The sequence below is a fragment of the Cynoglossus semilaevis genome, chromosome 14, assembly GCF_000523025.1.
Source record: "Cynoglossus semilaevis isolate Cse_v1.0 chromosome 14, Cse_v1.0, whole genome shotgun sequence".
Classification (NCBI taxonomy): domain Eukaryota; kingdom Metazoa; phylum Chordata; class Actinopteri; order Pleuronectiformes; family Cynoglossidae; genus Cynoglossus; species Cynoglossus semilaevis.
Window position 1 is genome coordinate 438,915 of NC_024320.1, and position 13,794 is coordinate 452,708.

The window sequence follows — 13,794 nt, forward strand, 5'->3', positions numbered from 1 at the left end:
GTGTCTCTAAAAGACAAACAAAGACAAATGTCCCCGCAAAGACAAAGTGTCCCCACAAAGGCAAGTGTCTCTAAAAGACAAAATGTCCCCACAAAGACAAATGTCCCCGCAAAGACAAAGTGTCCCCACAAAGGCAAGTGTCTCTAAAAGACAAAACGTCCTCGCTAAGCAAATGCCGTCACAGCGACATTATTTCCGGGGACATTGTCCCCCACGTCTTTCTCTTTCCGTCTCTTCAGCCTTGTGAAACTGCTTTTGTTAAAAAACGAAAAAAAAAACAAAAAAACAATTTAAAAACTGTTCTGCTCCTGTCACTGCTGTGCGTGATGGTAAAGAATAACAGTTTCTCACTTCCTGTTTCCACAGAAAGACACCGGTGAACGGACACACCTCCTGAACTGGTGTCCAGCCGCTGAAGGACCCGACAGGAACAGACACCACTGACCAGACAAAGCTGCCATTTAATCGCATTTTCCAACACGAAAAGTCTTCTGATGCTCATACCATGCAATCATCAAACAGAATATATTTATTTTTAATACTGCAGGGTAATAAAACGTGGATATATTTTTTTTTTTTATCAAGTAAAAAATGAACAGGGGAGAAAAAAAAAAATTAAAATACTATAGCACAATAAAAATGATTAAGAATTAAGTTTAAGATGAATTAGCCGTGTACTCACGGTGTACGTTAAGCAGCCGTCAATAGATACAATTATATTTGGAATATATATATATATATATTTGCTGCTGCGTTTGTATTTGTTCCTAATTCAAAGCAAAATAATTATATATATATATATATGTACATATATATTTTAAACATTCTAGGTGATCCATGTGTGGTGATCGGTGAAGGGATTCAAATCCTATATACTGTGAAATAATTGATGTATTTTTGTATCACAAACAGGTGGTGGTGGTGGTGGTGAAAATCTTCTATTATCATTGTAAGACGTTTGTTTTTGCAGCTGTTTCTCTGTTCGCCCCAAACGTGAGACTGAATAAAAGTGAAGCTGTCAGTGTCTGTCTGTGAGTGTGTGTGTGTGTTTGACTCCATTCTGTACAATTTAGCGAAAAAAAAAAATTTTTTTCAAAAAAAAAAAAAACCCAAAAAAAAAAAAAAAAAAACTAAAGAAGAAAAAAAAAAAAAAAAGGGACAGTTAGCTTGCGGGGGGACTCACAACTCTAACGTCACTGGTTCGAATCCGGCGGTTCTTGTAAACGGGAAAAAGTCAGTCCGGCGAAAAGTTCCGTAGCAGCCAACGTAGCAGCCAAGATGGCCGCTGAATGTACACAAACGTAGCGATTGCGAAAAAAAACACACACGGGAAACTGACATTTCAAACGTAAATTTGTGTTCACAAAAAAAAAAAACTCAAGAAGAAAAAAAAAAAAAAAAAAAAAAAAGGTACAGTTCGTTTGCGGTAGACTCACAACACTAACGTCACCGGTTCGAATCCGGCGGTTCTTGTAAACGGTCAAAAGTCAGTACGGCGTAAAGTTCCGTAGCAGTCAAGATGGCCGCTGAATGTACACAAAACGTAGCGATTGCGAAAAACACACACACACTGCACTAACGGGAAACTGACATTTCAAACGTAAATATTTTAGTTTGCGTACGTGTGTGTGTGTGTGTGTGTCTGACTGTGTGTGAGCGCGTGGACGACGTCTGGTCAGCAGCTGCTGGTGCTGTTGCTGCAAGCGGACGCTGAGCAGAGCGGCTCTGTTGTTTTAATAGACTGGCTGCTCCAGCCGTGGGATTCACATGTGGGACTGATGAAACAATAGAGCCAGTGTGAGGCCCCGACACTTTGGCCCTGTGGCCTCAGAGCCAGCCTCTCCAAATAGAAAAATCACTTCTTTTTCCTCCTCCTTCTCGGAGTTTTTTTTACTCTGTTTCACTGGCAGTTTGGACACGAGTGTTTGGAGATACAAACAAGAGAGAAAGAAAGAGAGAGAGAATTCCCTGTTTTTTTGGAGTCTGAAATCAGGTTAAGCTAACACGAAACGAGGAAAGAAAAGTTAAAGGGGGGAGGGAAAAAAAAAAAAAGCAGGTGAGGTCTGAGGCCAACTTTGCTATTTTTTTTTTGGGGTAGCAAGCTAAAAGTCAACGATGTGCATACGCTGCAATAATTTCCTGCCGCATCTGGAAGTGTTTTACACCTTTCGGATTGGACAGGAATGTGTGGGCTCTGCTCCCCTTTTCACAAAGCTTCACGCTTTTCGTTTTCTTTTTCTTTTTCTTCTTCTACTGTTGGATATTTGTTGTTTTTTTATCTGGTCATACAATTATCTCTTCCCCTCTTTTAGCAACATTTTCTATAGTTTTAGGCACTGTTTAGCTTTTGGGTGGCTAGCATTTTTAGCTAACAGGTTTTCCAGCCCCACTATTAGCATATTATGGGGAAGGATAACATGTTATTTTAAGCTGAATTTAACCACATTTCCATACAAAAATACACCTGGTGACTATTTTCAGCTCAAGGATGGTCAAAATGGAGAAAAAGAAATATATATATATAAAGCGAAGGTAGAAATGTTGCCGATGTCCGTTTTAGCATTTGTCCCTTTTAGTGGACAGCAACTAACTATGATCAACTCTGTTTTTTGTCGCACTTTTAAATTGTGAATTCTAGCTCACTGTGTTTCACAGCGTTTGTTCACTTCTAGCTGTTCTTCATCGAAGTCAATGAGAGAAATTCAATTTTTTTTTTTTTAAATCCGAAGGAAACAAGAGCCGGGTTTGAAACCCGTAATTCCTGACATGTCACTTTGAACACAGTGATCGAGGCAAAAAATCGTTGACTTTCTCTAAGAACTATTGAGAACCTGAGAACATGCATATTTTTTTATCTGTACAAACCACCGTATGAGTTGCTGCCACCTAGTGACTGGAGGCTTGTTAGCATTACAGTTTCCTTCAATCTTTCTCTGTTGTTTTCTTATAGTCTCCACATCGCTGCATTTAAAGCCTCACATTAAATCGAACAACTTTTGATTTTTTTTTTAAAAAAAAGGTCAGACGAGGTGAGCGGTCGTTTTCAGGTCCACTTGCAACATTTCTACCGCATTTGCACTAAGTGACTGATTAAGCCCTGCGATCTCAAAGATCAGGGTTTTCACTGTACAAACGTTGTGTGTGTTTTTTTTTTTTTTTTTTTTTTTTGGGTTGGCGTTTCAAAGAAAGAGCTGTTTTGTCCAGAACTACAAAACACATTCACCTGAACAAACAACAGTTGGTTTCAGACGACGCCAGACCTTAATAATCAGGGCGTAATTACGCAGCAGTGCAGTTAGAGTCTAATAAAAAAAAAAAAAAAGGCAAAACGAGTGCACATTTGTAGGAGCAGCGCATAGAATTCTGTAGCCGACTCAGGAGTCCAGACGGAGCAGTATCTCAGGAAATACCTCCAAGAAAAAAAAAATCGAGATAAAAAAAAAAAAAGTAGGTCGAAAGGTGGAAGTCAGATCCTGGTCTCATAGACATTCAGTCCAATGTGTTCAAACGTATTTCTCTGATTTCTATTCTCTGTGGACCTGATTAGTTTGGTAGTTTATATTATGGAAAAAATAGCCCAGATCAGTCAGGTAGAGATTAGTTTGGTAGTTTATGAAAAAATAGCCCAGATCAGTCAGGTAGGTAGAATGTGGCCCGCTTTCAGTTGTGGCCCAAACATGTTGAATATGGACTATACACAGATGATGACCACACACACAAGACAAGAGTCCAGTCCACATCAGGTCAGAGCAATGCAGCCCATTTTTAGGACGACATGCCCCAAATATTTAGGGAACTCATTCTCTGTTGAGAAGACCACCCACTTATCCTGTCTAACGGTGATTCTGAAGACAAGAATGTGGCCCACTTTGTGGACTATCAACAGTCACCAACTGACCTTGAGAAATGACATCTCTGTTTGCCATCCCATAGGCTCCTCTCAGAAGAGCTCCATATCAGAGATGGTCCTACAACTCTGTTCTGTTTTTTTTTTTTTGTTTTTGCAGGAAACTGAAGCTGGAGAAGGAACTGGCCGGAATGTTGTGGCGGATCAGGTGGGAGGATCTTCAGTTTGAGAGTCCCAACAAGTATCATAAAAGAGCCGGAAGTCGACTGACGCTGTCTCAGGTGAGATTTTTAAGTGTCCCTTCACTAAACAGGAGTCAAATAATCCCAATTTCATGGTTTCTGTTAGTCCAAAAATGTCCTCAACTGAATATTAAATCAGGTATAAATGCTAATTTTATCAGAAACATTTCACATTTCTAATTCATATTTATAAAGTGCCCATTTTAAAAGCAGAACCAGTTCAAACTTGAACCTCCTCTCCTGCAGTAAAACCCACAGAGACAATGGATGATTTGACATCAGGGCAGACACGTTTATGTCGGGACGCTTCAATTTCTACGAATAAATCAATACCTCCCGAATTTGTTTATGTCGGGACGCTCAACTCTGCTTCAATTCCTACGAATAAATCAATACCTCCCGAATTCATCAAAAATACCAGCTAGGAAATCTTTATTTACTTGGATGTCATGACACAAACTGGCCACAGGCGGTGGTAAAGCGGCAGGTCCCGCGTCCATATTAGCAAAAAATCCTCGACTCACTATCCAGCCATCCATCCATCCATCCATCCATCCACGCGTCATCGTCCGCTTATCCCAGGCCAGGTTCCTGGGGACAGCAAGTCTGAGCAGAGACACCAAGACTTCCCTCTCCACAGACACTTCCTCCAGCTCTTCTGGGAGGATCCCGAGACATTCCCACGGCCAGCTGAGCGACACAGCGGCTCCAGCGTGTCCTCTGGTCTCCTCCCAGCGGGACACGACTTGAGCAGTGACCGCTGTCAATTTCGCGTTCCATCTTTCCGTCGCTCGTGAACATGAGCCCAAGTTACTTAAACTCCTCCACCTCGGGTAGGATCTCTCCCCCGACCTGACGGGTACAAGCCGTCTTTTTCCCGGTCGAGAACCGTGGCCTCGGACTTAGAGGTGCTGATTCTCATGCCCGGTGGCGTCACACTCAGCTGCAAACCGCTGCAGGTCCTGACTCCAAGAATCAACAAGAATCAACAAGAATCAACAAGAATCAACAAGAATCAACAAGAATCAACAAGAATCAACAAAACAAGAATAACAAGAATCAACAAGAATCAACAAGAATCAACAAGAATCCCAGATTCTTTTTTACGGTACTTGGTCACTGTTGTGTTTTTAGTCCTAAAAATGTTTTTTTGGCCCAGAGGCAATGTCCGTCATTGGTGTGTCACCTCCTGGAACAAGATCAAATCCCGGTCAGGGCGGTTGGCTTCCTTCCAGTGGACTCACCACCCACGGGAAGGGGTGGTGAGTCCACTTTCCCTCGCTCGTGAACATGACCCCAAGTTACTTAAACTCCTCCACCTCAGGTAGGATCTCTCCCCCGACCTGACGGGTACAAGCCGTCTTTTTCCGGTCGAGAACCATGGCCTCAGATTTAGAGGTGCTGATTCTCATGCCCGGTGGCGTCACACTCAGCTGCAAACCGCTGCAGGTCCTGACTCCAAGAATCAACAAGAATCAACAAGAATCCCAGATTCTTTTTTACGGTACTTGGTCACTGTTGTGTTTTTTAGTCCTAAAAATGTCTTTTGGCCCAGAGGCAATGTCCGTCACTGGACAAGATCAAATCCCGGTTAGGGGCGGTTGGCGCCTTCCGGTGGACTCACCACCCACGGGAAGGTTCACAAGGGGCTAGTGCAGTGCAGTGTGATTTGGGTGGCGGTCGTGAAGGCTGCCCGCTCGCGCGACCTGGTAATGGATAAACAGACGACGATGGATGGATGGATGTTTTGTAGGGTGAAACAAGTCATTGAAGTGATTCGGAATTCACAGAATCCGGAATACTTTGTGGATCCCTCGTGTTAGCACTACATAAAAACAGGAAGTCGGGCCTTCGTACATACAGTTTGGAAGTAACCTCCATCCGTTAACATGTGGAAAACAGCAAGGAAAACTCTGGGGAATGTGAGAACAAAACAAAAATGGATTTGGAGCCGAAAACTCTGCTTGTCTTGAGGACAAAACCACAAGTGGTATTTTTTTTTTTTTTTTTTAATATGCAGCAGCCGAGTGTGTAACAGGGTGAAACTTCAAGCGTGGCCAATTACCCATCCACCCTTTTTTTTCCTCCGTTCCTGTTAGGTCTAATTTAACTGCAGCAGCATTCACAGGCTGACGCCCGTCAGCTCCGTGTGGAGTAAAAACTGCTCCCCCACAGTGAGATGCGGTTTACTTCTGACAAGGAAGCGTCGTTAGGCTGGAATCGGCCGGAAAACCGACGATGTGTTAATTACGCACGAGACCGAGCCCACGGCACGACAGTCGGACGGCTAATAGTGATATCACTGCTGCTAATCACGATGTCAGAAACACTATTATTTATCTGTTTTTTAATGTTTGGTTTGGGACAGTGTCCCCCTTGGGCTGACCCTGGTTTTCACATTTTGCCAAGAAAATGAGAATGTGATTAAATCACTGTCACTTTCTCGCGAACCTTTTTTTTTTTTTGACTTTACCCTAAAATCACATGTGAAAAACCAAGAGTCACAGACCTGGAGAAACTGGACAAATGTCCCCCAGGCTTCAGCATATACACCTGTGTCTTTCAGTCTTAACAGACGGACCGGATTTAGCGAGATACGTTTTCAAATTTGTTTTCAAATTCGGTGTTTCTAAAGGCAACATCTGCCGCTCAGCAGTGGTATCGCAACCAGAACTGTGAAGATGGAGGGACAGAATTGTGAAGAAAGACTGTTTTGATGCAGACGCTGTTTCCAGAGGTGTTTCTGTCAACTTACGGAACACACACACACACAGGTTCAATCTCAGAGAAATTCTCCTTTAAGTGAGAGGCTGGAAGAGAACCAAAATGTTCTTTGATCAGACTCCATCACGATCTCTGTGTGTGGGTCCAGACCCGGTCTGTGGAAATGTCTGTGCTGAGGCTTTTTCATCACTGGTGTCTTTTTTTTCCATGCCGTAAATGTATTTTCCACTGTACCATATGTTAACAACATTTACAGTATGTTCCATGCCAACGTGTATGTATTTCTACGCTGCTGTTCCTTTTTAAAGCTATACATATGGGGACATTTTTTGGGGACCTTAACAGGCACGGGCAAACTAAGGCCCAGGGTCCAGATGTGTCCCGTTCAGCTTTGTATCCCGGCCCACCAGACTGGTCCAAATTGTACAATTAATTTATATTACCATCATACCTCTGCCTTTTCCCTGCAATACCCACAGTTCCCCAAATGAGGTAGAAAATGATAAAAAGCGTTTTAGCATTTTAGCCTTTATGCATGACTTTTATCTTAGTTCACGTGAACTCTCCATCTCCATCTGCTTTTGACCCCGGCCTCCCTGTTCAATTTTAGGACACCTGACCCGTGCCTCCCTGTTCAATTTTAAGGACAATTGTGGCCCGCGAGTCAAAAGGTTTGCCCCAAGCCTGGACTATACTGTTGTTGACACTTTGTCCCCAAGGGCTGGAATAGATAGTGGGGCAACGAAAGAACAACTCGACACTCAACAAAGAATCAATACTCAATGTAATAAAAAATTATGATTTATGATTTACATATATACATTTAGCTGCGTGGCGCTTTGGCCCAGAGGCAATGTCTCTGTCATTGGTGTGGAACCCCAGGGTTCACCTCCTGGTCAAGTTCGAATCCCGGTTAGGGCGGTTGGTACCTTCCAGTGGACTCACCACCTGCAGGAAGGTTTGGTACAATGTGATTTGGGTGGCGACTGCTGCCCCCGCGACCCGGTAACGGATAAGCGGATGAAAATGGATGGATGGATGGATGGACATTTAGCTGCCATTTTTTTATCCAACGCGACGTAGCACGAGGAAGGTAAACAACCCGGCTACAAAGAGGTCAGGAAAAGGACTCGTTTTCAACGTATGACGTATGATTCAATTTAAAAAAAATGATAACACAGATATGATAATACAACCGGTCACTCAACCGGTTGGAGACACGTTCACATCCAGACGCCGGTCTGTACAACAACACAACACCAGTGAGAAACATGTCTGGTAGTTCAGAGTGGGTTTTTGTTGGTGACTTGTGGCCCTGTCTCTAATCCAAACTTTTCCTCTTTCTCTCAGAGAGGCTCCAGCTATGGCTCCTTGATAACTGCCCATGGAAAATATCAGCTATTTGCAAAAACGGGCTATTTTAAGGTAAGGCTCAGCGAGTTCTGACATTTTCAACTCCTGCGCACTGCTCTCCACCCACACTTGTGCACACTGGCTGCGAGAGAAGCCACAGAGAAAGAGAAAGAAGAGTGTGGGCGATTTTAGGTGGCTGCTTCAGAATATTAGCTGCAGAAACGTTTTCTCCTTATATTTCTCGGTTTGTACGCAGCAGCAGCCTCTGCCGCCGCCGCCCCCCTGTCTTGGGCCCCGTTGGTGGGGTGGTTGTGTTAGCTTTTCTGGAAAACGCTGATGTCACAGCCACAGAACTGATGAGCTTCTCAAATTCAGAGACAGAAAAAGGCCCCAAGGTGAAAGAACACCTGACACCAGGGAGAACCAACTGCAGCAGATCGTGGAGAGTAGACGGTCAGAGGTGGTTCTGATTGACAGAGCCACAGAACTCGAAGGCAACATCACTGGCAGCACCTTTAGTATTTACGTCAGACAGTTACACCAGGATGTGTGAAGTCCTAGAGTTGGGGTTATTTCACCGACCTGACAAATGTATTTGTTATGTATGAACCGTCACGAGAGCAGGAAAATACCGCTGAAATTAAAAGCGTATTTCTGAGGGAAAGTCTTCAGACAGACGCTCGTTGATACACTGACGAACACAAGGCTTCACAGTTACAGAACCTACAAAGAGTTTTTCACGGTGAGGGTCCCGGTTGGCTGTGTAGCCACACCCACACTGACGACCTCGTTCATGCTCCATCTAAGATGTAAATACCAAATATTTGTCTATATCGAAACCTCCCATTCTGACACGTGCTTGGTATGGTTGTACGAGCGCGCCAGCCACTAGGGGATAGTGCTGAGGTCTGAGTTGACATCCAGGGTGACGTCAACTACAGGACATTAAAGACAGAGGAGACAGGCAGATGGATTTTGCGTCTCCCGTTTATGTCCCATTCATGCTTTCTGTATTCTTTCAGTTGACTCTTCATCATTAAAATGAACTTTTTTTTTTTTTTTTTTTGGATTTTTCACAACTTTCCTGTAATGAAATGGACCATATGACTAATGACTGCGTTTGGTCTGTTGGATGACCCGAACACAGGGGAACCTGGTGGCCATCAAACACGTGAACAAGAAGAGGATAGAACTGACCCGACAAGTTCTCCTGGAGCTCAAACACGTGAGTCAAAGTCTGGTTCTTCAAAAATCTTTAAACGAAGTATGACCATCGACAATGTTTTTCTTTACCGTCAAGACTGCGACGACGACACAAAGTGTGCAGTTTATTTACAGTACATCCTGTTGTTGCCTTGGTAACCGTAGCACAGGAAATTGCCCCAAAAAACACGACGAGAGAAAAGGGTTATTTACAGATGTGTTTAGAATAAATCACATGAACATATTTCGATGTATAAGTACCTAACCGACAGACCAATATCAGCAGGTAGGGGTCAGTGTTTCTCACCTGATTTTATCTGTGATCTAATCCTAAAGATGATCTGGATTAAAATCTAATAATAATAATAATGATAATGATGATGATGATGATGATGATGATGAAGAAGATGATGATGATGATGATGATAATAACATTTGTTATTATTATTATTATTATTATTATCCCATTTCAGGGATAATAATAATAATAATAATAAGTAGTGTTTTTGGCCGACCATTAAAGTTCATGATCCACCAGTGGGGCCTAAACCAGAGATTGATTACCACAGGAATATATTCTATATTATCACAATCATATCTGTATGTGAATAGTTTGATAAAAAACATCAATTTACTGGAACCTTGGGCTGAACAAAAAAAAAAAAAACCCCTTAACAAGTTATTTTTATCAACAGTTTCTTTTCCACTCGCTGAAAATATAAAGAAATATGGCATTATTAAAAACACTTAAGAGCAAAGACCTTCATACAAGGTCTGTACCTTCTTGAGAAAAACAGTATCTTTCTGACTAACTCAACTGTTAAAGCTTTAGTTTTAAAAAGAATCAGAAGTGGAAAATCTCTTGGTTATTTTTTTTTTTTATCTGGAGAAAAATTGTCCGGATGTCACTCCTCAATCAAACTGTCTACTAAAAGTGTCTCCTTGACATCAGCGACAGCTGCTGCTGCTGTTGCCGCTGCTGCCGCTGCAGCAGAAGAGGGAAATATTTACGACGAGAAACTGTGGAGGAAGACATTTCGCACAATTAATGTGGTTTGGCCGTGGATACTGAGGCTGAATTTGTCCAGACTTCCTCCGCGATCTAACGACCTCTCAGCGTCTCGGTGGTACACAGTGTTCTCAGTGTGGACATATGACATATGTTACAGAGAACCGGAGATAGTCCCCACTGATGTCACAGAGAACCGGAGATAGTCCCCACTGAGGTGGGCTATGAGCAATAGGTTAACATGTGGACAGGAAGTGACACAGACGGTCCGATAATCAACTGGCCGAAGGACACCGTCAACCTTGCAATAAAATTTGTTTTTATATCTTTCCATATACAAGGTAAATATGGGCCACTAGGCATGTTTTCATCCGGCCCAGAAAAAATTGACATTTCCATGTAATGTTATGATATGGGTCACTGGTGGCAGTGATTCGCACTCTTAGCCCAAATTACATTTAGTCTAAGTGGCCAACATGAAAAATGGTACGTGTGGTCCAAATATCTTCAGGCAAATACAAAAGTAATTCTTGTACTGTGCAGCTATATTGACAAATACCTTTAGTGGACATGTGGACATCATGTAGGCCGGATTTGGTCAAATAGGAGCGACCACACAATTGATTCAGAATAAATGGGCCAAATTAAAGGAATTAAAAAGTGTCAAAACGGTCAGGAGGTCACACAGATTGAAATCATCTACTTGCACCAATAAAGGACCACAGACTAATGTGTCCATACTATGCGGACCACTGGTGTGTGGACCACTACAACCAGGAATATTGTAATAAATCTGGCCCAAGTATTGTTCCAGCAAATACGCCATTAATGACATTTGTATTTAGGGCTTCGTCCTGCTACCAGGACTGTCCTGACACCAGGCTTCGTCCCGACACCAAGACTGTCCTGACCCCAAGACTGTCCTGACACCAGGTTTTGTCCTGACACCAAGACTGTCCTGACACCAAGACTGTCCTGACACCAGGTTTTGTCCTGACACCAAGACTGTCCTGACACCAGGTTTTGTCCTGACACCAAGACTGTCCTGACACCAGGTTTTGTCCTGACACCAGATTTCGTCCTGACACCAGGACTGTCCTGACACCAGGCTTCGTCCCGACACCAAGACTGTCCTGACCCCAAGACTGTCCTGACACCAGGTTTTGTCCTGACACCAAGACTGTCCTGACACCAGGTTTTGTCCTGACACCAGATTTCGTCCTGACACCAGGACTGTCCTGACACCAGGCTTCGTCCTAACACCAGAGCTGTCTTGACACAGAGCTTTGTCCTAATGCCAGGACTGTCCTGACACCAGGCTTCGTCCCGACACCAAGACTGTCCTGACCCCAAGACTGTCCTGACACCAGGTTTTGTCCTGACACCAAGACTGTCCTGACACCAGGTTTTGTCCTGACACCAGATTTCTTCCTGACACCAGGACTGTCCTGACACCAGGCTTCGTCCCGACACCAAGACTGTCCTGACCCCAAGACTGTCCTGACACCAGGTTTTGTCCTGACACCAGATTTCGTCCTGACACCAGGACTGTCCTGACACCAGGCTTCGTCCCGACACCAAGACTGTCCTGACCCCAAGACTGTCCTGACACCAGGTTTTGTCCTGACACCAGATTTCTTCCTGACACCAGGACTGTCCTGACACCAGGCTTCGTCCTGATACCAGAGCTGTCTTGACACAGAGCTTTGTCCAAACGCCAGGACTGTCCTGACACCAGGCTTCGTCCCGACACCAAGACTGTCCTGACCCCAAGACTGTCCTGACACCAGGTTTTGTCCTGACACCAAGACTGTCCTGACACCAAGACTGTCCTGACACCAGGTTTTGTCCTGACACCAGATTTCTTCCTGACACCAGGACTGTCCTGACACCAGGCTTCGTCCCGACACCAAGACTGTCCTGACCCCAAGACTGTCCTGACACCAGGTTTTGTCCTGACACCAAGACTGTCCTGACACCAGGTTTTGTCCTGACACCAGATTTCTTCCTGACACCAGGACTGTCCTGACACCAGGCTTCGTCCCGACACCAAGACTGTCCTGACCCCAAGACTGTCCTGACACCAGGTTTTGTCCTGACACCAAGACTGTCCTGACACCAAGACTGTCCTGACACCAGGTTTTGTCCTGACACCAGATTTCGTCCTGACACCAGGACTGTCCTGACACCAGGCTTCGTCCTGACACCAAGACTGTCCTGACACCAAGACTGTCCTGACACCAGGTTCTGTCCGACACCAAGACTGTCCTGACACCAGGTTTTGTCCTGACACCAAGACTGTCCTGACACAGTGGTGGCTTAGTTGTTCTAAGGAAGCAGACTTGAATCCAGAAGGCTCCAGGTTCGAGTCCACCAGTTGCCAAGTTACCACTGAGGTGGTGTTCTGAGCATGGCACCGTCCAACATACACTGCTCCCTGGGCGTTTAAAGCTGCCCCCTGTTCACTTTGGTGATAGGTTAACAGCAGAGGTCACATTTGGTTGTGTGCTGTGTCACAATGACAAAGGAGTTCACTTCCCTTTGTCCTCACACCAGGACTTTCCTAGACCCTGACTTGTCTGTCTTTCTCAGCACATTGCGAAATACGTTGGACGTACAGTACCACCTAAAGTATCAGGGTCCATCCACTGGCACACACAGATACAGATACAGATACAGATGAGCAGGGGGGGAGAGGCAAGGGGGACGCTTTCTGAACTGGCAGCTCCTCAGACACCCCAGGGGCCTGATCAGCTGTCAAACCTCAGCCCGTGAAAACGTCAACCAGATGGGAAAGAGACCAGTCTGCCAGTGGAAAGTTAACCACTTGTCTGCCAGTTCTTCCCTCCTTCTACCTCTTCCTCCGTCTCCTCTTCTTTCTCCCCCTTTTGGTCCCCCTCGCTCCTCACCACCAGGAGAAACTATATGGGCCAAAGTGCAGGCTAACATCTCCGGAGCCGTGAAACAGGAACAACCAACTCCCTTGCCTTTGAGGCCTGAGAGTGTGTTCATCACTCACTGAGTGTTCAAAGGAAAGCAGAGTACACTGATGAAACGATGAACACTGTTGTTCAAGTTTCATACTGGCTCGTACTAACACACACACACACACGCACTTTTTTTTCTTCTTTCCTCCCCTTTTAAAAACTTTCCCCCTTCAGCAGGGGCTCCGTCATGGAAGGAATTTGCCAGAAAACGTATTCAGAAAAAATACTCAACGGAGTCATAACATCTGCTTTAATGTGTGAAATCATTCATGTTGAGGCTTTGGTTTCATAAAACACTGTAAATTCTGGAATATAATCTACAGTAATAATAGTAGATTATTAGCAACACACAGCAGTTTTTCCACCTGAGTGATTTTTTACACCGTCGCGGCAGCGGCGGGAGGCGCGGGAGGCAGAGGCGGCAGTAGA

General features: G+C 44.4%; 1 protein-coding gene across 2 annotated transcripts in view; it reads left to right on the forward strand.

Moving 5' to 3' along the window:
* The window catches only part of npr2 (natriuretic peptide receptor 2), a 75,407-nt gene that overhangs the window by 44,478 nt on the left and 17,135 nt on the right, over positions 1–13,794 (forward strand). For both annotated transcript variants that reach the window (XM_008324303.3, XM_025061982.1), the window contains exons 8-10: positions 4,008–4,128; positions 8,164–8,238; positions 9,314–9,391. In XM_008324303.3, the coding sequence (XP_008322525.1) occupies positions 4,008–4,128; positions 8,164–8,238; positions 9,314–9,391 (274 nt within the window). The remainder of the gene's footprint in view (positions 1–4,007; positions 4,129–8,163; positions 8,239–9,313; positions 9,392–13,794) is intronic.